This window comes from Eucyclogobius newberryi, unplaced genomic scaffold (assembly GCF_026437365.1).
Source record: "Eucyclogobius newberryi isolate DKJ021-1_F unplaced genomic scaffold, fEucNew1.0.hap1 SCAF_13, whole genome shotgun sequence".
In the NCBI taxonomy this organism is placed as follows: Eukaryota; Metazoa; Chordata; class Actinopteri; order Gobiiformes; family Gobiidae; genus Eucyclogobius; species Eucyclogobius newberryi.
In genome coordinates, this window is record NW_027315757.1 from 32,250,938 (window position 1) to 32,277,077 (window position 26,140).

At 40.6% G+C, this 26,140-nt stretch overlaps 1 protein-coding gene across 7 annotated transcripts in view; it reads right to left on the reverse strand.

Moving 5' to 3' along the window:
* The window catches only part of nfixb (nuclear factor I/Xb), a 150,270-nt gene that overhangs the window by 118,104 nt on the left and 6,026 nt on the right, over positions 1 to 26,140 (reverse strand). For 3 of the 7 annotated variants that reach the window (XM_072443616.1, XM_072443619.1, XM_072443633.1), the window contains exon 2: positions 16,242 to 16,325. The exons of 1 other annotated variant lie outside the window; for it this stretch is intronic. In XM_072443616.1, the coding sequence (XP_072299717.1) occupies positions 16,242 to 16,325 (84 nt within the window). Of the gene's footprint in view, positions 1 to 6,404; positions 6,441 to 9,501; positions 9,739 to 16,241; positions 16,326 to 26,140 lie in introns of those variants that run through there. 3 more of the 7 variants (XM_072443614.1, XM_072443618.1, XM_072443621.1) reach the window with 3 other exon arrangements.

Consider the following 26,140-nt stretch of genomic DNA (forward strand, 5'->3'; position numbering starts at 1 on the left):
CCTTTTTTCCTACAAATGGGTAAAAGTCTTATCTAAAGATTTGGAGGGCCAAGTTCTCCAGTGCAAATGTAGAAGTTCTACATCGAGAATGAGAACATGCAACAAAAGCAAACACAACAAATATTTTAAGTGTTTTTTCCCCACATGCCAATGAACTTTTTGGTCTTCTGAGGTAATGCAACATGTTGGAAGCTGAGCTTCAATCAGCAAATCAGGGGCTTCTTTCATCCCGCCCTTTACAAATGGAGCGGTGAAAAGAAGATGAGGCTGTGACATCATGACTTGATGTAATCCAAGTCTCATTGTTGCAATGCAATGTATATGAGTTCACAGGAGTAAAGAAATCCAGGAAGTTAAGTTTGGTGGTGTCAAGTTAGGATAGAGCTGAGTGCCTTGTTACAATGGAAAGAAGACAATTAAAGGTGACAATTAAGGTGAAGAGATAGAAGAAGTAAGACGGTTTGCAATACTGAGTACAGCAATAAGAACTTAGTAAATGTGCACATTTATGTTACCAAGAACTACAGACTAAAGTGGTCAAGAAAATCTGTAAAATGTATAAAAGTTGGAAGTCGTTGTTGAAATGTGATGGACTACATTGTAAATATGAGGCAATTACCCTGGGCATTCATTGCCAATTCCCATATGTGTAAGTCTTCTGGGCGAAAGAATATTCAAACAGAGTAACTGATTAAAAAAACAAAACAATACTATGTACAGTTCTCAACAAGCCTCCAAGCACAAATGTAGAGCTAATAAACATTTACCATTGAAAATAAACAGTGCCCAGATCAAATAAGAATCTGTGAAACCCCAGCTCAATCCTTCCATTGTGCTTCCAAACGTGTTAGCACTAAGTTAGCCAACCTTCACACAAGTGTGTTTATACGTTTAAGATGAATGTATTGCTTTCAATTTAGACCGGTCTAGTACAACATCACAAAATAATCAGAGAAACAGTGTATTTTTAAGAACATTCATCCAGGTTAAGTAAGTGTGAAATGATCGACAGGATCAATGAAGCATGACTTGTGTTTCTCGAATTCCTTAATTCTGACGCCATAACGTTCTTTACACACCTGCTTTTTCAGGTAATTAAATATGTGCAGGTGCGCCATAAAATACATATGATTTAAAAGCTCCCTTATTCACATTCTGATGCTATGATTTTTTGTCCTCTTTATATGAAATGAAAAGGGCGTGGACCTGGGGAAGTCTGCAGCCCAATGTAGAGTTCAGATTTCAAGATAATCTAGGAGGCTTTGGTGTGAGGGCCTATTGTATATATTTAGCTGGTGCGTTGGGATGTGGGTCAGACAGGCCTCATAACACTGACCAGATTGTCCGCACTGGAGTGACCTTGAGTGCTCAGTCACTGATCTGCAACAACAGCCCACTATCTGGTGACCTGCAGCAAACCCATTCAATCGCACTAGAGAGGGAGCGAACGCCTGAACGGGTTGGTAAGATGGCAACACTGTGAAAGTTTAGTCTAAATGCCATTATTTTATCATTTCTCACTAGTCCTTGTGTTGTTTAGGTGTAAATAAAACACCAATGACGACAAAAAAACACAAAAAAGCAACATACAACACATATTTTATACTACACGCAACATACGACTCAAAAAGTAGTTTTCAAGAATTCCACAGAGTTCAACGACGTTGCAACAAAAAAACACATTGGTGGAATATTACTGGCACTCGCCTCGACACCAGATCTGAGCCCGGGAGCAGGAGGAGGAAGGAGACAAAAGAGAAGAGACACCAAACTATGCTCATATTGTGTCATTGTGTGTCTGTGTAAACCGCCAGGCACCGGGCCCTCCGCTCGAACCCTGCGCCCGCTCATTCTTCCCGCACGACAAACACGTGTGCGCAGCCTCCGACACCTTATCCCCGATTGCCCTGGCAGATTGCTTGTCATAACACTGTAAATAACCAAATAAAGACCGGACTGTTATTTACGACTGGAAAGTCACGGAGTAGAAACAGGCAGTGGTGTGGCCCTGACGAAGAGTGCAAATATTTCCCGCTTCATTTGGTGACGGAACGCCATAAAAGTCGGTCACTAAATCTAGTATTTTGAAGCGATGGGGGATGTGAAGATGTGACAAATACAACGTTAATTCACGCACAAATGAAATGGTTAAAGTCGGTCTGTGTCACATTCGTATTCACAGACTGCACCCATAATGTCTTCTCGTACTATGTCCATGGTTTTCCTAGAATATTCTGACCCAATTATGTAATTTAGCACCGTGTATGTGCAGTACGTGTTGGGTCGTCATGGCAACCACACAAAACACATCGACGACTGCGGCAAGCCTTGCCGAAGCCGCGGGGCACTGCCAGGTTTGTGCCAACGTCTAATCCGTGCCAGGGGTGACGAATGGCTAAAGAGTGAACCAACTGGGTGGAGGAGAAATGACATATGCATGCAAGAAAAATATATAATAATTTTAGGGCATTTTCTGCCATTCTTCTTGGATGCAGACTCTCATGGCACCGAGCAGGAGCAATCCATTCTCCACACATACTTGGACAGCTGCGGTTCTGCTCGTGGTTCTGCAGCGCTGGATTCAAATCCAAATTGCCAAAACAGCCTCTTTGTCAATATAATGAGATGAAAATATTAGGAAATAATATGCTGTTGGACATATAATTGATCAAGATGCTCATTGAGAAATTGTTCATGTACTTCTCAACTACATCACCACCGGTCTGACATGGTGAGTTCTTAGAAAGCAAAGACAAAGACACAAATAGGAATAAAATATTTGTAATCTATTATTAGTCTGAAATGGTGGCACCAGCCCCTGAAATGGCAGTACATTATCTTAGTATGCAACCATGGAGACTCTACGGCCTTCACAACATTTTACCCCAGGCCCTAGAATAGAGTTGGTTCGATCCAGCCAAGAACAACATCAACATTAAACAATCTGTTAGTGAAGAAATCATTTCTCACGACACTGTGTTCCAGGCTCCATTAAATGACTATGATAGTATTAGAAAAGACAAAGGACGAAACAAACCTGGCCTTTAATTAATGTATTTCTTGTCTGTAGCACAACATTTAATTTACAACACCTTTTATGTATTATTATTTATTTATTCATTATAAAGGCAGTGCATATTGACCAACAGTACAACCGCATAATCTGAGTAGAACAAAATCTGTTGTATCATCTGGACCCTGTTTTTAGAAAAACAAAACTCTCATCCAAGAGTCATTCTCAATCTGCGAATCGAATCTGAGAACTCAGGTTTTATATCCTACTCTGTGTAAGCCCCGCCCACCGGGCGGGACCTCTGATAAAGGGAGTTTTTATAATCTGCCAGAGAAGAGGGACCACAGTGCAAATACAACGTAGAGAACATCAGTAAAATCAGGTTGGATAGAAACGGACAGATAGAGAATAACCTTTATGCTAAATCACTTGCAAAACTTAAGTGCAATGTCCGAACGTCCTTACATTGTCCCCAATCAGTCTATTGGATTGTAATGAATATACAATATACAAATAAGTCAAGGGAACACAATGTTCCAGGCAAATATTTGGACCGTTCCGTATCCCCTGCTAGTCGAATGTGCTAGATGACATTAGAATCTATCTTAGCCTTCAATCAAGACCCAATGATTTCACTCTGTTGAACTTAAACAACTTTTACAATGCAGCCAAACTTTGAGTTGCCTGCCATAACCGCAGTGTGTTAGCTCAACCTGGCGAGGCTGGAGTATATACACAAATCAAGGCACCTCAGTTGAAAGCACTGAAGCAAAGCATACAGTGATATCATAATTCAATATACTGCACCTATCAGAGGCCAAGAGGTTCAATGACTCGCTGGCTCAAACTGAACAGAACATGATTAGAGAAAAGTAATTTAATTTCAGCCACCAGGGGGCTCCCAGTTAAAGTATGGGTGCTTTGACAGACATTCATTTGGCCACCCAAATGTATTATTTCTTTTGTAGAGTATATCCTCAGTTGAACTTAGTTTGGCTCAAATAAATTGAGATTTGTTTTGCCACTCTCTCCCCCGAGGTCAGAGTTTTCCATGTTGATTACTATGTAGATTCAACAGTGTTCAAAGTGTACCACATGTGCTGCTGGTGAACCATGTTGAACAAGGGTAAAAGCAACTGTGCACTAAATACACAGTTAAGGTATTTTAGCATAGAAATGTTTGGTAAAACATTTTGAGTGTCCGGGTGTAGTTTGTGTTCTCCACTGATGCTCCTGTTTTTGCCCAGCAGTTGTGACTTGTTAACAGTATAAGAAATGATTGTCTACTTCAATACGTGTGCAAGAGAAAAAATAGAATCTCTTTTTGAGGCCATATGCTGTCCGTCTGTTTCATTTATTATTTCACATAAATTTAGTTTGACCCGAAAACCTTGGTAACGCTGCCATGTTGGCCACGTTGCAGGCAGAATGTGAATAATATTTGTTGAAATTTTGGTTGAAACCGAGTTGAACTTCTGTGCCTTGTTTTGGGCACAAGCTCCTGCTTGTATGTGTTACAACTACTATGACGACTAACGATGAGTACTTCCCACAGCAGTAGCAGCGACGCTGTTGTTTTTGTAACTTTTACCACTCCTTAATTTTCAAGTGAATAACCATCTGTTCCACCTTATACCATTCATATGCTTTCACTGTTATTTTATGACATTTAATTTAACTTTTACTTGATGAGTTTTTGCAGAATTGGAATAATAACTACTGAAGCCAAATGAATTGTTCCGTTGTGTGTCTTTAATGCGTAAAGCAAGTTTCTTTCCTCCAATAGAAGAGACGGTTGTGAACAGCTGTCATCCACAGCCTGTGACTCTCTCACACACTGTAAACCTGCCTTTACTACAGTACTTTTTGATTACATTTATTAAAACACTACGGCACAAAAACAAATTAGCTCATGCGTTTCTTCCTAATGTGAACAAAGTGCTGTTTTCACTCAAAACACACTCTGTGATAAAGAATGATAAGGCCCTGGGCTGGCGCAAGAAAAATACAATACATCCTCAAAGTCCTCCATCAACACAGAGATGATAAAGAGAGTTTCCCCATGTGGAGTCAGGGGTGACCTCAAAGCAAAGGAGACACTGAGAGAGGCGAAACCCTAAAGGAGGAAAGGACATCAGTCACACGAAGCGCTGTCCAAACCTCGTCACACAAGGCCAGACTGGAGCATGTGAAAATGTCCAACCATCTCCTGCCCGTTTGAGCCAGAACAGACACGGCACATGTGCACTCAACAAGAGAAACACTACTGTATACGAATGTGGGGCTATAAATACACCTAAATCCCATATGAACCTGAAATGTAAGTTAAACCAGAAAGATTTCCTTCCTCTTTCACTCCGGACACCAGTCCAGGGCTGTCAGCTCATCACACTCTTTGTCTTTCAACCGATCATCTAAAGCATAAGCCATTCATGAAAATGCACTCTCTCTACCCTGCATCATTCAATCTTTTCAGGCCAACACACACAGTGCCTCCTGGTTGAAATGTATGATACGTCAACAAAAGAGCCACAATTATATAGATCTGATCAATTACAAATACAAATGTACACAAGCACATACTGTGTACACGCAGACGAGACCGTCCTATAACCTGTTCCTTTGTTGTCGTGGTCGACCCACAAAGTGTCCTCACAAGAGCAGACGTCCCTTCTACTTTGACTTTGGACAAAACAGGACAATATTCATTGGCCAGACAATGATATCTTTATCTCATACGACTTCTGCTTCAAGTCATCATTTTGCTTCATTCATGGACAAACTTTGGGAATTAAATAACTATAAGCCAAATACATGTTATTACACATAAAGTTGCTTTCCTAGTCTAGTCTAGACTAGTCTAAAGAGCCACATGTAAACTCAACCTTATATAATCCCTATACTTTGTAGTATATTGTAATTTCACACCCAAAAAACCCTGCAGCATATATAAATAAATTATATATATATATATATATATATATATATATATATATATGCTGCAGGGTTTTTTTGGGTGTGAAATTACAATATACTACAAAGTATAGGGATTATATAAGGTTGAATTTATTCATATTTTAAAAGTGGGAAGGAGCCAGAGCAAGTGTATTTTCTCAAAACGCAAAGACAACAGACTAGACAGACAAATTCAAGGTCATGCACATTTTCACAAGAAAGTGCTTTAAAAAAATAAATAAATAAATAAACTACAGATGATGTCAAGTGCAAGTAAAATATCGGCTCACGCGCCTGCGCACAGGCCTGTACAATGATGAAGCTTCAGGGGTCAGTGGTCCGCAGCAGCAGCAGCAGCCCCACAAGACATCATGGACAAATCATAACAACAGACACAAATACAGACCTAAGGTGAAGAAATAGGGACAGGACTTACCACTAAGGCATTGTTTAGAAGGTGTGAAGGATAATACTTTAGTGTCGAGAGTGTGGTAAAGGCGAGGAGATGCGAGGGGTCAGCAGTCCAGGCGGGCACAGGGGGCAGAGGGAAGCAACACGTTAAAACCTCGCAGCAGACACACACTCAACACACGACATGACAACATTACGAGCTGCAAAACATGTCGACAACGAGTGAACATAATTACGGTATGGGTCATTCAAAAAAGTCAAATGTATAATGCGTAAAAGCTGCAGGGCAAAGGAGAATATTGTCAATGGATCGCGGGTAGTTGTGGAATAAATTGCCGATCTCTCTGTGTTATGCAGTGATAAATACATTTCATAAGGTACAATGCAGGCCAAAAGTGTGGAATGAATGATACAGCGCTGGACCGCACGATCTTTTCCTCTTTACGCACAAAGCCTAATAAGTCACGCTTCCCCTCCGCCACAATCCATCATTCATACCATCCATTGTTTACTATTGTTGCCATAATCAAGTCCAAGCTCCATTTATGAATTAGTAAAGGCGATCCAGTAAACACAATGTGTCCAGTCCGTCTGCGCGCGCGGCGGTCCTCTCTCCCGCGCGCGCTCCGTGTGCGCGGGGCCCGAGCCGAGACTGTGGCCCGAGCCGAGTGTGTGAGAAGCAGAGGTGAGACACACGCGGGACGGTTTAGAGCTGCTCTGCGATGTTTGAACGTTTAAGCCGTGTTTACAGTGTGTTGTAAATTAGACCACGTGTGTTGAGTTTTGGTGCTGGTTCTTACAGTGTTGATTCTGATTTAAAAAAGTGCACGCGCCCAAAAAATCGACTGTAATTCTTATTGATTATGCCTACGTGTTGTGCTATTTATGTGAAATGTTCCTCGAATTGTTTTTATCTTTGAACGTTTTGGTTGTTTTTTTTAGGGATTCGTGAAAATTTAACACATGCAAATAAAATATTGACCTCAACTTGCTTCACAAAATAGCCTATATATCAAATAGAATTATCCAGTGGTTTATTGTATGTCTCAGCCCTGATATTTTGGCCTCACAAACATTTGGACTGCACGTGAGCAGGTCTAAACTGTAGACTAAAAATAATAAAACAATTAAAACGTTAACATTGCCACAAAATATTATAAGTATATAAACTTAACTGCAATTACAGCAAAGTCAGGTCCTCGTAATGGCACATTAAAACAGTCTGATGTTGAAGTGTGCACAATTTATTCTATTTTCTGAAAACAAATACACGAAGAAGTGAAATTTAAATTCAGCCAATAAACTCATTTTGCTGCATGTTATTTCTCAAACATAAAGACATGAAAAGTGCTCAGAGAGGATTTGTGCGTGATTCTTGCACACGAGCAGCCACAGCGGAGAGTGCAGGGAAAGAGAACAATATTCACACTCCTCTCAAACGTTCAGCCTGTCCTTTCATTGGACTCAAACATGAGAATATATAAGAGTGCTAGAACAAATAATATACATAATGTACTTTAAAAGATACTGCCACAATGTTGGCAACTGTAATCACATTTAAATTTGTTTGAATACCTAATGTTATTTCATGTTGAAGATCCAAGTTGCACAATGATCTGGAGCATAATGCCAGGACGCCTCTGGTTTGTTTTGGTTTTGCTCAGAAAAGCCTTTTATATTAAATTAGAGTGATGATTTAGTTAAATAAGTCATAGGAGTGTCAGTCCATGCATATGTGGCACTGGTGACTGCAAGATGCAATCAAATCTGTCTTGCAAGCTGCGTTAGTGAAAACATCTACCAATATCCAAAACTGACGTTCAAAATAAGTGTGTCATTCTGTTAGATATACTACATTATAATTCATGTTCATTTAAGTCATGAGAGGTACAGCAAAGAAATTAAAGCAAGCAGTTCAGTCCTACGTTTATTTCTATCATTTTAAGTTGAATAGGTGTACAGAATACAAGCTTTAAAAGTGATAAAGCATATTGTCAACAAGTTACATAGTGGTGGTGTTGTTTTAGCAGCATTAAAAAAGAAGAGTCAAAGTATGCTGCAAGGTTAAACTGGGTCATGATTCATGTCAGAGCAAAGTTGAATCGCCTTCCAGCTAGAAAACATAAAACTATTCATTTGAATTGTAATAAAAACTGCACTGAGACTTGTTAAAATATGTGTAATGTTGACCACAGCAGGGTTTCCAAACATAAGGACAAAATGTACAATTATCAAAGTCTAAATACGTCAGTGCAACTCAGTATTATATTGTGCAGGAAGTGATTAAAACGAGTTGTTAAAATTGTGCAGAGGCTAGAAAATATAAATGTGCACCAAAAAAACACACCAAAAAACACAACATAATTTTACTTTCAAAACACTCCTGAGCAAAGTAATCTTGCATCCACGTGGTTAAAAGATGGACAAACAAATTCCGTCAATTAAAAAAGTTCTTATTGCTGATTGTTTTGAAAAGGAAAGAAAAAGTGCGTGCTATTGCGTAACATTAAAGAAAAATCACGCCAAACTATCTCTAACAACAGATGAAATGAAAAGACACCGACAGTTCACGTTACTCTTCGTGTACAATTAACCATCTCCTGGGCCATTGTTTCACGCGCGTCATTCTTCACGCGCGCGCCCCTCCCTCCCTCACGCGCGCACACGCACGTCACGCACAGTCCGGTCTTTTTTGTCCTGTCTAGTGGTCACGCTACTCCCCAAAAACGCGCTGCTGCTGCTGCTGCGGCCGCGTCCACCACACTTTCCCCTCGAAAATCCTCCATTCCACCAATCTGCCCGTCCATGTCTCCTCTCTCCTCCCTCCTCTCCCTGCTTGTTTTTTTTTATTTTTTTTATATCAAATACATTTCGGGGCTATAGAAGCGCCATTTTCCCTCTCTCAAATAAACATGTGCGACTGCAAACTTTCCCCCCTTGCTTCAAAAACGGAGCGAAAGTTTGTGGGGAGCAGGAGAAGAAGAAGATCACGCACGACAATTGCACATAAAGCAAACACATTGGCACGAACAGGCAACAAAAAGTGTCCAACCCCGGGGCGCGTCATAATAACACTCCACAAACACAACACGCAAGAGCAAAATAGTTGAAGAAGTATTTACCTGTGTCAAGCAATACGGTGAGTACATGACGGAGGTGTTTTTTTGTGTGTATAGACCGGGACCAGAAGAGGAGAGCTTATTTAAGTTGGATAGAAGCTCGAAGCTGTGGCGCCGCAATCCATTCGCTCGCCGTCCTGTTTGACTCACTCCATGCTGCAGCTTACAGTAACCCCGCCTAGTACAGCTCCACAAAGTTTCAGGGAAAAAACTTGCTCTCCCTCCCCTCTGCTCAGCCGTGGCGTGCACTACATTCCCCCCCCCCCCCCCGCCCCGGCGCTGACTCGGGACGCGTTTTGCTAGAATAAAACGCGCTCCCGGTGCAGTGCGGCTCCAGGTGCTAATTATGCACTTTGAAGAGAGTCGGTGGCGCATTGGACGCGGTGGGGAGAAGTGTGGGAAAAGCCGTGTTTAGTGAGCCCCGGCCGCGCTGCGAGGGGGGGAAGAGGAGGCGGTGGTGTGGAGGGGGGGACGGGACGGTGGTCAGAAGGGGGACGGTGGTGGTCAGAGGTGGGGTTTGCGGGCTGCGGCTGGACAGGGACGGTGGCGGTGCGAGGGGGGTAAAAGGAGACGTGGTGGTTGTAAAGAGTGTTCAGAGGAGCAAGGAAAAACCGTTTGGAGGATGCGTTATGGATTAAAGTGCGTTCAAACTGCACTACACGTGAGAATCTACAAAGAGACATGAATCTATTGCTCGAAACTAACATTTTTTCGTTTTTTTTTCCCAACAAACGTTCATTAAAGGAATATGTTTTTGTGGAGGAATATTATAAACGTCACAATTATTACTTTATTACAGTTACGTTGTGATGCAAAAATCGTCATTGCTGTTGTTGTGAATGATTGTGCACAAATTCAGGTCAAGGTCATTTTTGTGGATGACCAGTACTGCCCAATGTGCTGTGCAAGTAGAAGTAATTTAGTTTTAATGAATACAAAGCCTGAATGCACTGAAACATATACATATTCCTTTATTGTGCTGCTATTTATAAAACAGTCATTTCTGTGACAATCTCTCTGACAATGTTCAAATCTAAGCTAAAAACAGTTTTGTTTGGCTGTGCATACGACTGGAATGTTTCCTCTCTTTTATTTTTTTTTTATTTCTGTCTTGTCTTTGTGATTTTAATGCATTTTTTTGCCTGTTTTGTGAAGCACTTTGAATTGCCTTGAGTATGAATTGTGCTCTACAAATAAACTTGCCTTGATCTGGTAAGAAATGAGTAAAACCTCTTGTGCAGCACATCTCTGTCAGTTATTATAGGACTTTTCGAGACAAAAAGCACAATCACATTTGTAAATCACTTGGATGTTTCGGCGTAACCACTTTGTCATACTTTTCTCTTTTTCATTCATCCCCATCGCTGAGTCTGCTCCAAACTGGTAAAGCACCGACGTCTATTTTAGCCATTACTATAACCATTCCCAAGTACCTCATACAACCTCCCTGTCCCACACTCTCCCACCGTCACAAATACACGACACTTTAATCTATTCTGAAGTTCTTGAACGCACCACAATGAGCTCAACACGCAGCTGCACGTTCCAAATACATTTTCGGAGCTTATGTTTTGACAAACCGCACTCGCTCCTCCTCATGTCCACGTCTGGGATGTGACCACACAGCCTCCTATCTGTTCAAACGTTTCGAGCGCGACCTCTTGACCCCTTGTTTGCTCGTGCATGAAAGTTTGCGCTGGATTAAATTGAATGCATTTTAGATCTATGTCTGTTTATTTACAGAGCCGTACTTGACCCGGACTGCGAGACTCAACCGTATTACCCAAACCAAGTGAAGGGGGTCCAAGCCAAACAAGTTTCTAAAGCTGGGAGACGAGGGCGAAAAAGAAAAAACAGACTTCTAATCATCGTCTTGTAAGTAAGTTTCCAAATAAACAGTAGGAAGCGATGCATATTTCACATAAAAGTTGTAAAATGAAAAGGTTCTTGGGAGTGTTCCAGCAGAAGGGAGTTTGGGCGGGAGTGAAGTCATTGCAGAAAAAGGGAGCAGAGATTTTTGGGTCTGACACGGGAGTCCTGCAGATTTACGAGTTCCTACTGCGAGAACGCCGCGACCACAAGCCCGGGCTGCAGAAACAAAGAGACATGGTGCTCGGTGCGGCCAATTAGACTGCGCCCGGGCCCGGGATGGGAGCGCGGGGCGGAGGCGGGCGCGAGGGGGGAAAGTGTGCGGTCTCCGGAGGTACACGGCCCCAGAGCGAATGTGGCGTCTGACTTCACCTCTATCTCAGGCTAGTGAAAAGTCACGCAATGCGGAGTCAAAATGAAATAAGTGGATTGCTTTCTTAATGATAGGATTTAGGTCCATTAACACTATCTTATTAAATGTAGGTTATGATATTCAAACCTAGGGCTGCGAGTTATTATTTAAACCTAGGGCTGCGAGTTATTATTTAAGTCTTAAGATGAACTAAAATACATTTTTAACCAAATAAAGGTAGAAATGTGACTGAAGGAGAATATTTACTGGTAGATGAAAATCATATAGGGTCATATATTATAATTGATATAATTTAACAACGCTAACACTGCCTTTGTTATAAAAAACGTATGTGTTTTAGGGAGCCTTTTGTACGTTATTTGGACCTAAATTGAGCCCATTTTAATCGTTATGTGGACTTGATTTGGTCCTGGTCCAGATCCTGTTTTGTTCTGATTTAGTTCAGGTTCAAGTTTCTGCTTTAGTCCTGGTATAGTCCCAATTTTTAAGTGGTGGATGTGCAAGCGTGAACGCACATTTACGCAGATAACGATTATCAAAATGCAACTATCATTTTCATAGTCCACTGGTTACAATGCATTCATCGCTGCAGACAATTGCACTCCATCTTTATTATTCAGAATTGTTATTTTAATACATATTATATTACAAATGATGTTGTTACGAATGAATAATATATTTTTTAAACTTAAACATGTTCTTTATATGTCATATTCATGTGCAATACTGACATAACCATGTGCAATACCGTCATATTCATGTGCAATTACTGTCGTACTCACACGCAATTAAGGTCATATTCATGTGCATATAACTGATGTAAATAAGAGTGTTTTGTTTACTTACCATTAGTATTAGTATTATTTAATCTATGCTAGCTATTTTAAATTTACTTTATTTTATTATTATTATTTTATTATTATTTTATTTTATTTTTATTTTTAGCTTTTATTTATTTATTTCATTCCCTATTAAGATATGAGAGGAGTTTTGTTAATAAGAGTTCTTCTATTAAGAGTGTTTTTTCTTTTTTTAAACTTCCTATAAGTTATCTGTCCTTTTATCTGTATCTACTGCGTTGTAACACTGAAATTTCACCATGTGTGGACAATAAAGGAATATCTTATCTCATCTTATTTATCAAATTGACATTAAATAGATGTAAATTCTGCACAACCCTCTATATTAATCTGATCTTGTCGTATAACGTGAAGTGTTCAATAGCTTTTGCTCCTTTGTGATGGCGGACTACAAGCAGAACTGTCCCGTCTGCAGGAGCACGGCCCTCTTTGCTGAAACGTTCTCCTCTCTTTCAAGTGCAAAAGGTTAGAGTGTGCGGTTACACAGGGATCAGCCGGGCCCCTCCTTCTGAGCGCCGAGTCTCATGCAACACACGCAAACTGCTCCTCGCCACAGCGCCTTAAACGAGCCACACATTTAGTGGTGTGTGTGAGTAAATCTCTCATTAAGTAACACATGCTAGAGCCATATGCTACGGTTGGTGGGTCTGCCGCAGCTTGGCTTTTTCACACGCCTCGAATATACATATTTACCACTGTAGCAGAGTTCCAGCGCGAGATGACTTCACCCGGCCGGCAGTGCAGTTTTTACAGTTGCATCCGAGCCCGGGCTTTGACGAACGCGTGATTACAGACGGGCTGGCGGCGCTGACTGTGACTACCTCAGGATTTGTGGCCCTGGGGAACGCCAAACAGGTTGTTCCGGGGGGATAGAACGTGTGATAATGTACGCGGCGTCGCTCCTGCACCTGGCTTGGCCCTACTGTAAAGGCAGATGACTTGGGAGTGATAAGGAAGAGTGTGTCAGCGTGTAAAGGCTCTTCAGCAGATGTCAATGCAAATAGCCACAAGGTTATGTATTATTTATATGGGACACACTGAGCCAAAAGGCCTGACCTCAAATATGTGCTGGTGTGACGGGGCGAAGCTTTCACAACATGAGAATATACAGGAAGTAACCCAAATGACAGGTGAAGGCTTTTTCACTGTACTTTTATTGGCATCTCACGCAATCCACTGACCTACTTCAGGTGTCGGACACGACAGGGAAACTATTTATTTCATTATGTGTTTGTTTTGTGGTCAACATACATTCATATAACTAACACACCAAAAGATGTTTTATTCGTTTACTTAAATCAACCTGCATCCATAGATTAGCCCTTAAAATAGCACCTGCACACAAAACTCTACAAGTCTGATTTATTCAAGTTTTAAATCATTCTGATGCCAATTTTAAAACTGAAATAGATCTGAACGTGAATGATTCGCAATTTTTACACATAAAATGCATTATTTATGTATGAAAACGCTGCATGATTAAACCATTTTTTCCTTACATTTATGTGAGTAAATTACTTATTTGATGCCTCTACTTTAAGATTGTGTTCAGCTGCAGCGTCTCGCCTTGAAGCTGCACATTGTAAATCTTTTTGCTTTGTGTGGAATATTCCACAGTATGGAATTAAATGCATATTATCTCCATCAGCCGCCAGGTCAGATCTGTGGTGAGGTGACCACACTCACAGTATGAAAACATGGCACTGTAAATGTATAAACGTTTAATGCCATAATGTGGAACATTCAAGAGACAAGCAGGTACAGTACAAACCTTCTGCCTCTGATTGGGTGACTCTACGTGTAATACTGTACTAGTAATCGTATAATTATTAACTCGTCCACACATAAGCTCTGAAACATGAGAGAAGAGTTTTTATGACTTGGATTGAACAGTATTTTCATAAAAATTATGTCGGAAATGTGTAAATTGTGTGTTTTTGATTAAAACACTTTTTGTCTATAATCATACTATATCAAGATGTCCTCAAACAGCATCACTTCAGCTTCATCTGGGTCAAATTTGGTAAAAATCTCATATTCACGTGACTTTTAATCGACGTGACAACCAAGCCACTAATCGCTGGACTAACCAATTATCAAAATGATCATCAGAAAAGACATGTTTACATGTTACTGACGACAACACAAATCTATAGGAAGTGCTCTTGGTCTGAAACGATGGATCTTGCGGTGGGCTGTCTCTTGTCCTCGCGAAATGTTCTTGAACTCACTGTCCCTGGAACTCAATCCACCTCCGCAGACGCTCCTCCCCTCTGCACGACTTCAGAGTATGGCCCCTGTGCACCACTAAACTGTGAGGCCCCTGTGCGCCACTAAACTGTACGGCCACGCTGCTCCATTACTCCCACAATGGTCCAGTTCTCCCCGAGAGATGATACTGCGCAAAATCTCTCTCAGACGGCAAAATACTCAAGTCGAGGGGAAAAAAGCATGTAAAGCCTAGAAAATCAGCTCCTGCCTCCTCTGCCACAGTCCTGCCCTGCTTTGTCTGAGCGTTTTTGGTGTGGTTGAAGCTTTTAGACGACTTGAGCTTAGTTTGAGTTATTTGATTAATTTAGAATTTCTTGACAATAAACACATTCGACTGATAGACTACTGCTACAATATCACAATGAACTAATGTAGTAAAATGTATTTATGCCATTGACGCAATAATCCTAAAGCAGGATTATCCCTAAAACCCCATTTCTAAATTAACTATATATCGCACAAAATAACATTAGCTGCAATTCATGAAACGTACAGTAAAATAAGGAAAAATCTCCCCCATGGTGCATAGAAAAGGTACACATGATAAACATTGAGCCCAAAACATACTGGTTATCGAACAATAAAGTCATTATTATGACTGGCCAACTTATTATCAAGAGCTGCAGCTAACAATTAATTTAGTAGTAGATATTTTGTGTTGCACTTTGAGTTTTTTAAAATGCATTTCTAACAACATAAAGGTTAAAACATATAATATATAAATAAAATAAAAACTACACTGACTGAAGACTTATAGTTGAATAAAGTGTATTCATAAATGTTTTGATATGTGTTGGTTTGTGTTTTAAACTGTACCAATCAACGTGAATAAAATAGTCTTGAATTATTTTGGTGGTTGAGTTATTCCCAGTTAATATGTTAATTAATATGTTTGCAAAGATGGAAGTCATTGCATCGTAAGAGAACCTTTTAAGCTAGTTTGTGTCTGTACTTGAACTTTCTAAAGCTGAAGTGAATTCTTTTTCCACTAAAGTCTGCATTTATTCAGAATCTTTAATTAAAAAAAGCCCAGGACATTGCTTTTTCTTGCAGCTTGTTTCTCTTAATTTTTACAGTGTGTACAGTAATAGTGTATATCGTCATTATAATTTTCATACCCGGGAGGCGAAATTGCAAAGTCCTTTTTTCTTAAATGTTGGTGTGGAAATAATGATTGTAATGGTTTGCAGCTGAGTAGAGGGAGCTGTGAATGACATTATGATTGTGCCGCAATTACTGAGCACATAAAAACACACTGTCAGTCAACGTAATGAGGAACGACTCAAATAACACATAGAAAAACAACACATGGGATAATCATCATGGTAATATTGAAAATAACAATAATAATAATAATGATGAATGCGTACCCTGTATGAATCTGAAACTACATAGCACTCAGGCATCCCAGGACCTCTGCTGGGCTCTTCGTTCAACAGAAAGGGTTCGGTGGCCTGTAATGTAACACAGCAGTCAAACACAAGCAGAATAGTCATGTTCACATGTCAAATAAATGAAATCATCAGCAGGTCTCACCAACTACCTTCCCAGTGAATCACACGTATCCATGAACAATTTACACCAAGCGCTTTTATTATATAGTATTATCAAGCTTAATTTATATCAATGTTGGGACATTTTGCTTTTTTAATGGTTTTGTAATCTTTGGTTACAGGATTGTCTTATGTGGGTGACTGAAAAGCAGTAGTGGAAGAAGTACTACATTTTGGTGCAGAAGTAAAAAAAAACAACACATACATATTTTTAGACCTGTCAAAGCAATAAATGTGGGGATTTTGATAAAGAATTGTGCAGTTCTTTAGTCAACGTAGGTCAATTCAACTAATGTATTTATTTTTTCTAGAGAATTGTATGAGTATTTTTTATATCAAACCATATCAAAGTACTTTTTAGTTCAGCTCAAAAATGTAGTGGAGTAAAAAGTACTTGTAATTGCTCTCAAAAATGATCCAATGAAAAATGACTTAAGTTAGTACAGATACCTAAAAAGATGTGCAGTACAGTGCAGTACTTCCCAGTACCGCTGCAAAAAAGATTTAAATTGCAATAAGGAATGCAAATATTCTCTTACAAAAACAGATGAATTAATATAGAAGCAAAATGTACTTGATATTCTTATTATATGTTATCAGCGACATAAGGAGCTGAAAGAAGAGGGAGGAAACGTATTTCAGACAATAAAGATGAGCTGCAGACAATGAGGGCCGAGATGGATGCCATGCGGGCCCAGCTGACCTGAAGACTCAACCTCAGACTTATGGGGCTCCCAAAAGGAAAGGAGGGAGAAGATACTGGAAGCTTCCTGGAGAGGGAGGTCCCAGAGCTCCTTGTAGGCTCTGAAGTTGAGGTGCCCCACATAACAATAGAAAGAGCACATCGCCTACAAACTAAGACCAGCAACTGATAAACCAGGTTCCTGAACGATCCTGTGAAGGAGCGTGTCATGAAGGCTGCAAAGGTTAAAGGAGAACCTCCAGTACAAAGGCAAGAGCGTCCTCAGATATTCCATACGAGGTTTGTCAGCAACGATAAAGCTCCACCACATCTGTGAAGAATTCAGGAAGAGAAAATTGAGGTATGGGTTTTCTTTCCCGGCGAATCTTCTGGTGACTTTCGAAGGTAAAGGCTCCATGTTGACTGTCTGCTTCATCATATAAACGCTGTGTTTCATTACAGGAGGTAGTTTATCCAGTTCTTTGTGAGGACTGGAGCCAGGAGCAGCCAGGGAGCTTTCCGGGGCCCTTCATTAGGAATGGATTCTCCTCCTCAGGTTTAGGGTTTGTTGCATGTTTTCATCATGAACCCTTTTGTTTTCTTCATCCTTTCTTCTGTTTCCTGTCTCTGTCGTTCCTGTGTTTGTACGTTGTGTTGGAACAGAGAGTTTAAAGTTATTCGTGGCAAAATCAATACAATCAACGCAATGGAATCGGAAGTTTTACAAGTGGCATCCTTTAACCTTTAACATTAACGGCATATTGAATCCAACGAATTGATAAAAATGTTTAACCATAACGACAAAAGAAAGAATAAGTATATTTACGAGAGACCCATTTGAATGATATTGAACATAACAAAAACTTGAATGTAAAGACAAAGAAGGCAGATATGTGCTGATTAAAGGAGCTGTTAGTGGAGGGGTTTTTGCTCTGTTGAACGTGTCTGCTTCATCTTTTATGCAGATATTGTGGACCTGGCTGTTTTTGGATTTGTGTTTAAGTAAAAATCCTTACTCTCTGGTCTTTCTGTTTTTTGTTCTGATTACTTGTTTATAAAAATTGAAAAAATATATATATATACATTTAAAAAAAGGGAGAGAATGTATGTATGTATCCTCCACCTGCGCCACAGCAAAACTATCAACCACCTCAACCTTTGCACCTCGTTCTTTTCACCGCCAACACTTTCAAGGCTCCAGGTTATCCAGAGATATTTCAAAACGCATGGTGTATATTCTGTTTTAAAGTTTACCACTCGTCCTTGTGTTTTACCTTTAGAGCAAATTAACTGCAAACATGGGTTATAAGACTGTATATTTTTTTACATTGCGTTGTTAATGGCCCCGCCCCCTTCCACACTGACCCAAAAAAGGGGAGGGGAAAACGCATTACCGTTCCCCTGAAGAAAAAGAGGTTGGGGATTGCTGCCCCATCACGGTGCCAAAGTTGTTCTAGTCAATTTAAATTTTATACTTCACTTATTTTTGTACATCTGTTAAGTCTGGTCTGGATGAAGTTTGTTATCGTTGCTGGCTGTATTGGAAATGTCAGTTCTGCACATTGTCCAAACAGAATAGCATTATCCTGTTCTGAACTCACTCGTGGTCGCGGAGTGGCCGTGCTGAGCCCATATGTTCCTGAAGTCTGATGCGAGCTGTGCCTCTCTCAGCGCTGTACACACACACACATATACACACACACACACACACACACAATAGTGCCGCACAAAGGCATTTCCTGTGCCTGCTGTGTCACCTGTGCCACGCTCGCTATTCTGACCATCGCCCTGACTCAGCACCACACACACACACACACACACACACACACACACACACACACACACTTATATTTACACTCTTTCAATTCATCTTGTTTGTATTCTGGGGAGTTTTAAGTAGTAGAGGAAGAAGTACTCAATTCTGTTACTTAAGTAGAAGTACAGATACAGGAGAAAAACCTTTGCTCATATATGCAGATGCGTGCGCTCCATGTGAGTAACCTGCAGCATCGTGAGTTTGAATCCAACAGAAAGTACTTTTTACTTTTCAGTCATTTAAAAAGTAGAAAGTGCAGATACAAGCTCTTAAAATAGTGAAGTAAAAGTAAAAAGTGTCCACAAAGAAAGTACGGATACTTTAAAATTGTACTTTTACTTAACTTACTTATTTACTTTCCACCTCTGGTTTTAAGTGATGATTAAATACCATCCGTCTGCTCTTTATTGTTCCAGATGTTAGACCTGGTGCACAATATTCAGTGAACAAAGCACCAGTATTGTCACTCTAGGATTTAAAAATGAAATCAATCCGTGCAGAATTCAAAAATGGTCAAATAAATCATGTCGTTTTGCCCGGACCACACACACACACATACTAATCTGTGCTTGAATAAAACACAAGTTAATTCATAATATGTATGCAAACATTTCCTACAAAACAGAGCGATCATGGACAACCCCGGGCCTCAGCGATATCCGGTGCATGTGAATATAGTAGTAGACAGACTTGCTCTTGGCTGCTCTGCCTGACACACCACTTACTATTTATTCAGACTGTTTCCATTCAGCTCTGTTCATTTGTATGCTGCAGGACATGCCGACACAGACATGGCCACTGAATGAGCATCCATTGCGGTTCTGTTGTCAATTGAGTCCAGTCCAGACAACATGGAAGGGAGGAACCTCGGCGCGGGGGTCCAGAGCACACAGGAGTCATGCCTGCTTAACCAGCCGCCAACTATTACTTCTTACTCTATAATGGGACAAATGAGCTTTTGCCGGGCAAAGTTGAAATGTCTGTTTTGGGAATCAGTTCAATCTTTTAAAGTGAAGGGAAAACTGCATATTATATAGTTATTAGTCTGTGTGTGGATTGGGACTGAGATATATGAATTGAATTGGGCACTGGATGGCACAGTGGCTATATTATGGTTAGCACTTTTGTACCAGGTTGCAGGTTCGACCCCCAGAGATTCAGTTTGCATGTTTCATATTTTCTTATGAGGACAATAAAGTGTAACTTACTTAGCTTAAAGAAAATACTTTGATATTAAAGGTCGTAAAGTTTTCTACAGCATGAACACAAATCTCTTTACGTGCTTAAGTCAAATGAAAAGACTAAATTTAAATATCTCTTTAGGGAATTACTTAAACCTGTTAGCATGGACTAATAATACACAGAGAAAAAATAACTTCTAGTCCAAAAGTTTTACGACGGAAAATAATCCTGTTTTCCCGAACTTTCTCGCTAAATACCTCAAGTGCAAGTGGAACAAACACTGATCATAGCCAACAACAGAATGTAAAGTTATACTATTTAAAATGGCGTGCAAGGTAAACATATCAGGGGGAATTCAAACAGACATTAACATTTACATAAGCAGAAATAAGACACGCCAGCACAAATGCATGCACAGACGCACGGATAAACAGCACTATAATAAGTCCCAGACCGGGCTAACCGAGCTGCGGCTATAGATGCAGGCTATTCATATCCTACAGAATGAGAGGTTTCACATTATTCTCTCCTCTGACACAGGAGGGACGTGCGTGCATTGTCCGGCTTTAGAAGGTGGATTGATCAAGCTAAATCAAGGGTTGGGTTTTGTTTGCTACAGTATGTCACGATTAGTTACATGAGAAAAATGACCTCTACAACGTTAGCATGCAAGTCACCCAACACGCTACATAAAACATTACCGTTTAGCCATACAATCCAAATCCTGGCTTGTCATCATTAATATATTGACACAAACTAGAGAGAAAACATTCAAAACCATGAGTCCCACAAAATGCTGCTCCTGTCAGATGTCCCGGGCTTTCTTCTTAGCGTCTAAACTACAACCGTGTACTTTTCTATGTTGATAATCACAGACCAGCCAGAGCCGTAGTAATTACTTGCCTCTTTTGGGCAATTTACGGTTGTTCAAAGCTTAAATGTTTGCATTGCGGATACAATAGAGGGACTTGAGTGAAAGGGCAAATGTTAGGGTCAGCTAACAGTTAAAGCATCATTTGAATTGGGCCGGTCGTTTGATGAGAGTTCCCTGCAGCTACAGTAACTGCCTCTTCTGTCACATTCTTTGGAGCATGCTATCAATTATATATGTTTTGTTGTACATGAGCATATGCCTAATCCATATGGCATCATCTGACATCAACATACATTTAGTGTTTTTATTAAATTGCTCTAGAAAGTAACATAACTCCAATAAATGGGTGATTTTTTGAAGATAATGATAATTATGACCAGATTTGTTATGGGTCATGTTTTTGGGGCTGTCATGTTGCTAAAGAAGTGGAGTATTGAGCACAGTTTTCACACTGCGTTTGTATTTGCTTCCATATGTAGATTCTCCCCCTCCTTGAACAGCCACATTAACGTGGTGCAGGGGTTTGACTCCCCAAATGATCCCAGGAGCCATGTTGTCGGGGCTTTATGCCTCTGGTGGGGTTACCTAAGGCAAACAGGTTCTTGGTGACGAGTCAAACTAAGAGCAGTTCAGAAGTCCCTCAAGAATAGAAGACAATCAAGGCCAGTTACATCGCCCCGATTGGATTTTCCGGGCCCCTCCCTGGAGACAGGCCTGGGATGCTGAGAAATATGGGCAGCAGTCAAAGGTGGGGGCCTCAGCAACTGGATATCAGTGTGGCGGCTTGAGGAAATGTTTTATGCCCTTAGGCAAGAGACTTCACCCACGTTGGCTAGTAAAGCACTTTGAGTGCCTTGAAGGTGGAATAGTGCTATACAAAGTAATAATAATAATCTCCAGACACAGAAACTGGCTCTGAGGACATAGAACATCACCTCGCTGGGGATGAAGGAGCCTGAGCTTGTGGGGGAGGTCAAATAATATTATTACAGACTAAAAAACTTCTCTAAAACTTCTCCTTCCCTGGAAGGGGGACTGGACATTGCACTGACCGGGGACACCATTGTTTTACTGGGGGGCTTCAATGCCCACGTGGGCAGTGACAGTGACACTTGGAGAGGGGACATCATTATTGGACTTCTGTGCCAGTCACAGTTTGTCACAGTTTGTCCATAACGAACACCATATTCAGGCACAAGAATGTATGTGGTTGAGGATCGACTTTGTTTTCGTGTCATCTGACCTTCAGGCCACGTGTCTTGGACACTCGGGTAAAGAGAGGGGTGGAGCGGTCAACTGATCATCACCTGGTGGTGAGTTGGATCTGCTGGCGCAGGAGGAAATGCAACATGAAGCTCTGTTGAGAACATCGTGCAGAGCCGTCATTTGAGTCTTCAATTCCATTTACGTGGGTGGAGGGCTGTTGAACTCTACCCGGGATGTTGTCGTATGGTGGAAGGAATACTTTGAGGATCCACGTCTTCCGAGGAAGAAGCAAAGACTGAGGACTCTGAGATAGACTCATCCATCACACAAGCTGAAGTTGCTCCTTGGTGGCGAGGCTCCAGGGGTGGATCAAATCCGTCCTGAAATCTCTGGTTGTTGTCTTGGCTGACACATGTTGGACTCCGCCAGAGCTGCTCTTTGTCACCAGTTCTGTTTTTTTTTGGACTGAATTTCTAGTCCGGTTTGGAGACCACATCTCATCTCTGCTGTTTGCAGATGATTTGTCCTGATGGCTCCATCAAAGCAGGACCTTCAACACATGCACTGGGAAAGTCTGCAGCGGAGTGTGAAGCGTCTGGGATGAGAATCAGTATCTATCTTTGGGATCTTGTTCATGAGTGAGGAAAGGATGGAGCGTGAGATTGACAGTTGGATCGGTGCAGCATCTGCAGTGATGTGGACGCTGTGTCGGACTGTTGTGGTGAAGAAGGAGCAAAGCTCTCACCTATGGTCATGAGTTTTGGGTAATGACCCAAAAGACAAGATTGCAGATAGAAGCGGTTGAAATGAGTTTACCCTGCACTGTGGCTGGGCATTCACTTAGAGTTAAGGGGAAGGAGCTCAGTCCAACAGGGGGAGCTCGGAATAGAGCCACTGCTCCTCCACATTGAGAGGAACCAGCTGAGGTCGCTGGAGCATCTGTTCCTTCTGGATACGAGGAGTTTCCTTTTAGTATAGTCTGATATCTTAAATTGCAATTACTGCAATCTATGCCTTTCATTTCAGGAAAGTATTTGTATTTTAAACACTAAATGAGTCGAGTTTCTAGATTTGAGACTTTATTTTTTTCCCACAGAGAACTCAACTACCAATATTTGTTCTGAAATTTGTACTTGTATTTAGTAACTTCCTGGCACAGTCTTGTCCAGACACTTACTCTAGACACTCAATTAATTTCCTTCTGACCACCACAAACACAAACATCATGCAAGGTGAGCAAAATGTCTTACCCACGGATACAATAGTAGTACTTATAGTGCATAGTGTGCATAATGAGAGAATAATAGGTTTTTGTTTCTTACATTTTGACGATGTAATTTTGAATAGAGGAAATCCTGCCGTAGTAACCGAGGTCGCTAACATCTAAGTGAGGCTGCAACGATTAATCAGAATAATCATGACTAGCCAGCTATCAAAATAACTGTAATTGTATTTGTATCATTGTACTCAGATACATTTACAGATACAGATACAGGGAGGAAGAGGCGGAACACTAGAACCCAAAATAAATATAACAAATAAACAAGTGGTGGACAAGTTTAATTTATATCACTATATTTAGGCCAGGACTAATCTAGCTCAAGACAGTATCAAGCTTCTCAAACCAGTACCTTCAGATTGAAAATGACTTCCAGAAAAACGTCAAAACATCTCGATTTTAAAAACATTGTCCAGATCTACCATGACTTGAATACGTCTTTATATGAACTATACAAACTCTAAAACATATGTCAAAAGACTTTTTTTTAATAACAAAGACAGTGGCATTATAAAATCAAAATATCAAAACAAAAAATGATCATCAATAATACACTCGATTAGTCAATCTATCTAGGACTATGCAAAAGTTGCCTATACGGTTTTCAGATGAAATACTTGAATACCGGTACTTATACACAACAGATATAATATGCAAAGGGTTATGTTAGTCTTGGCAGTCTTTCATGGCATTGGATAAATCAAACCATGTACAACCTCCTCCCCTTTCATTTTCTATTGAGCGCGGAGCCATTAGGGCCCCCATAATCATTCATAAGAGGCAGGTACCTTCTCCACCGCCGACCTGAGCACGCTAATCACCTTCCTCAATCTACAGTCTGCCGTTTTCTAGAGCATCAAGATCGCTAACGCTAACCGGCGTCCTCCACGGCCCTCCATCCTTTCAGCCTAATTGTCTCCTCATTCTTCACCTGCTAACAAGCAAACAAACCTGCGCACATGTGGCACGCACTTCAAAGCGCTGCGGCGATGGGAGGGGGAACGCGTTTGTAGTGGAAAACGAATCACCCAATATGAAAGCCAGAGAAATCGAGGTGCCGTGTGAGTCCGAGCCAGGGCCACCTCAGGGAGAAATCCTGGAAAAATGTGATATTTTACACCTGCATCTCTCCGGAGGTGCAGAAGGAGAGACAGGAGCGGGGGAGGCAGTAATTAGACGAGTGTGCACACTGCCGGATGTGCACGCGGATTTATAAAGGATTTTTTAGTATGTTTCTAGGGCTTGCTACCGGTTCTTTTTCTGCTTTCAATTTGGCGCGTTGCATTCCCTGCCAGATTATTAAAAATGCTAAACCTGGTTTCGAATGCTAAAAAAGTGTTGAAAATTCAAACAAATATGCTAATATTGTTACAGTGATAAATAGCTGGCAAGCACAGTTTAATGAATAATGCTATTGGCTGTAATTCCTCATTAAGGCCCTAAAGATGGGAGAGAAAAGAGGAGAAAAACATGTATTGTTTCAAATTAAACTAGGAAAGCAGGAGATAGCAGCACCTTCCCAAATTAAGCAGATTCAAATTACTCGGTTCCGCAGCTGGTGTGCAGTCTGGGCTGTCTTGTGAAACCAATTAATGCCGAGGTTAAGTGTTGATAAAGTAATTGGAGAAGGGATCGAAATGAGATGGAAGAGTTAAGATGGTGGCGTGAGGGGGACACTTTAATAAGAATGTACCAGGCTCATGCGAGTGTCCCATTAGAAACTATAACCAAATTTAAGACATTAATTTGCAATGTACTGAACAACTGCAAGACCTCACACTGACCTGGCATTAAGTGTGGACTCCTTGAAACGAAACCTGAATGAAGTGGTATTAGTGACATGTGCCTGTATGACCAACAAAAAATGTTTTAACAATATCCCCCACATTTTTATTAAATACTATTGGCCAATAGAATGTCGTGATGTCATTTGCAGACATGAGGAAAACATGCAAATGTAGCTCCAACACTCTAATTATGAGTTAATACTTCTAGGTCACTAACATTGCATTGGAAAATCCTTCTATTCCTCTTTTGGTGTCTGAGTGAAACAGAACTGCTGTTACTGCCATCAAACTGATCTCAATGTCAAAATGATTCAAGTAGGGTTGTCAATAGTGTGGAAAATCAGACAATAATTAATACCAATACTTGGACTGAAACTAAATCTATCCACATCAATACAAAACAAATCAGAATTTGACCTTTCCTGAAGAGTTTTTACAATGATCTCGTCTAGAACCTTAACCTAAAAAGAGCATTTTTTTTAAGATCATTGTGATATGGAACACAATATTGAGAATTGAGTATATTCCATATGATCGAAATCGAGTTTGAAATGTTAGTATTATGACAATACTTTGCAGGAGCAAGTCCAGGTCAGTTCACAGTTTTGATAGTTCAAAAAGTAAACTATTTATTTGTAATGTAGTCTAATTGAAAAGTGTGAGTGCGTGTGGTGGAGGTCGTACAGGTCGTAGCAGCCGTCTGGCAGCCACTTTTATGTCAGTCGCCCCAGGGCCTGGGTTCTGTATCTGTGACTACCTTTCCACAGAGTGACTTATTAGTAACGCTGCTTAAAGTGTTCACGTGCAGACAGATGAACAAATCCAAATGGGCTCCGAATTGTCACTTCAAAACTGCATCGTGACCTCGACATCAACTCTTATCTCAAATC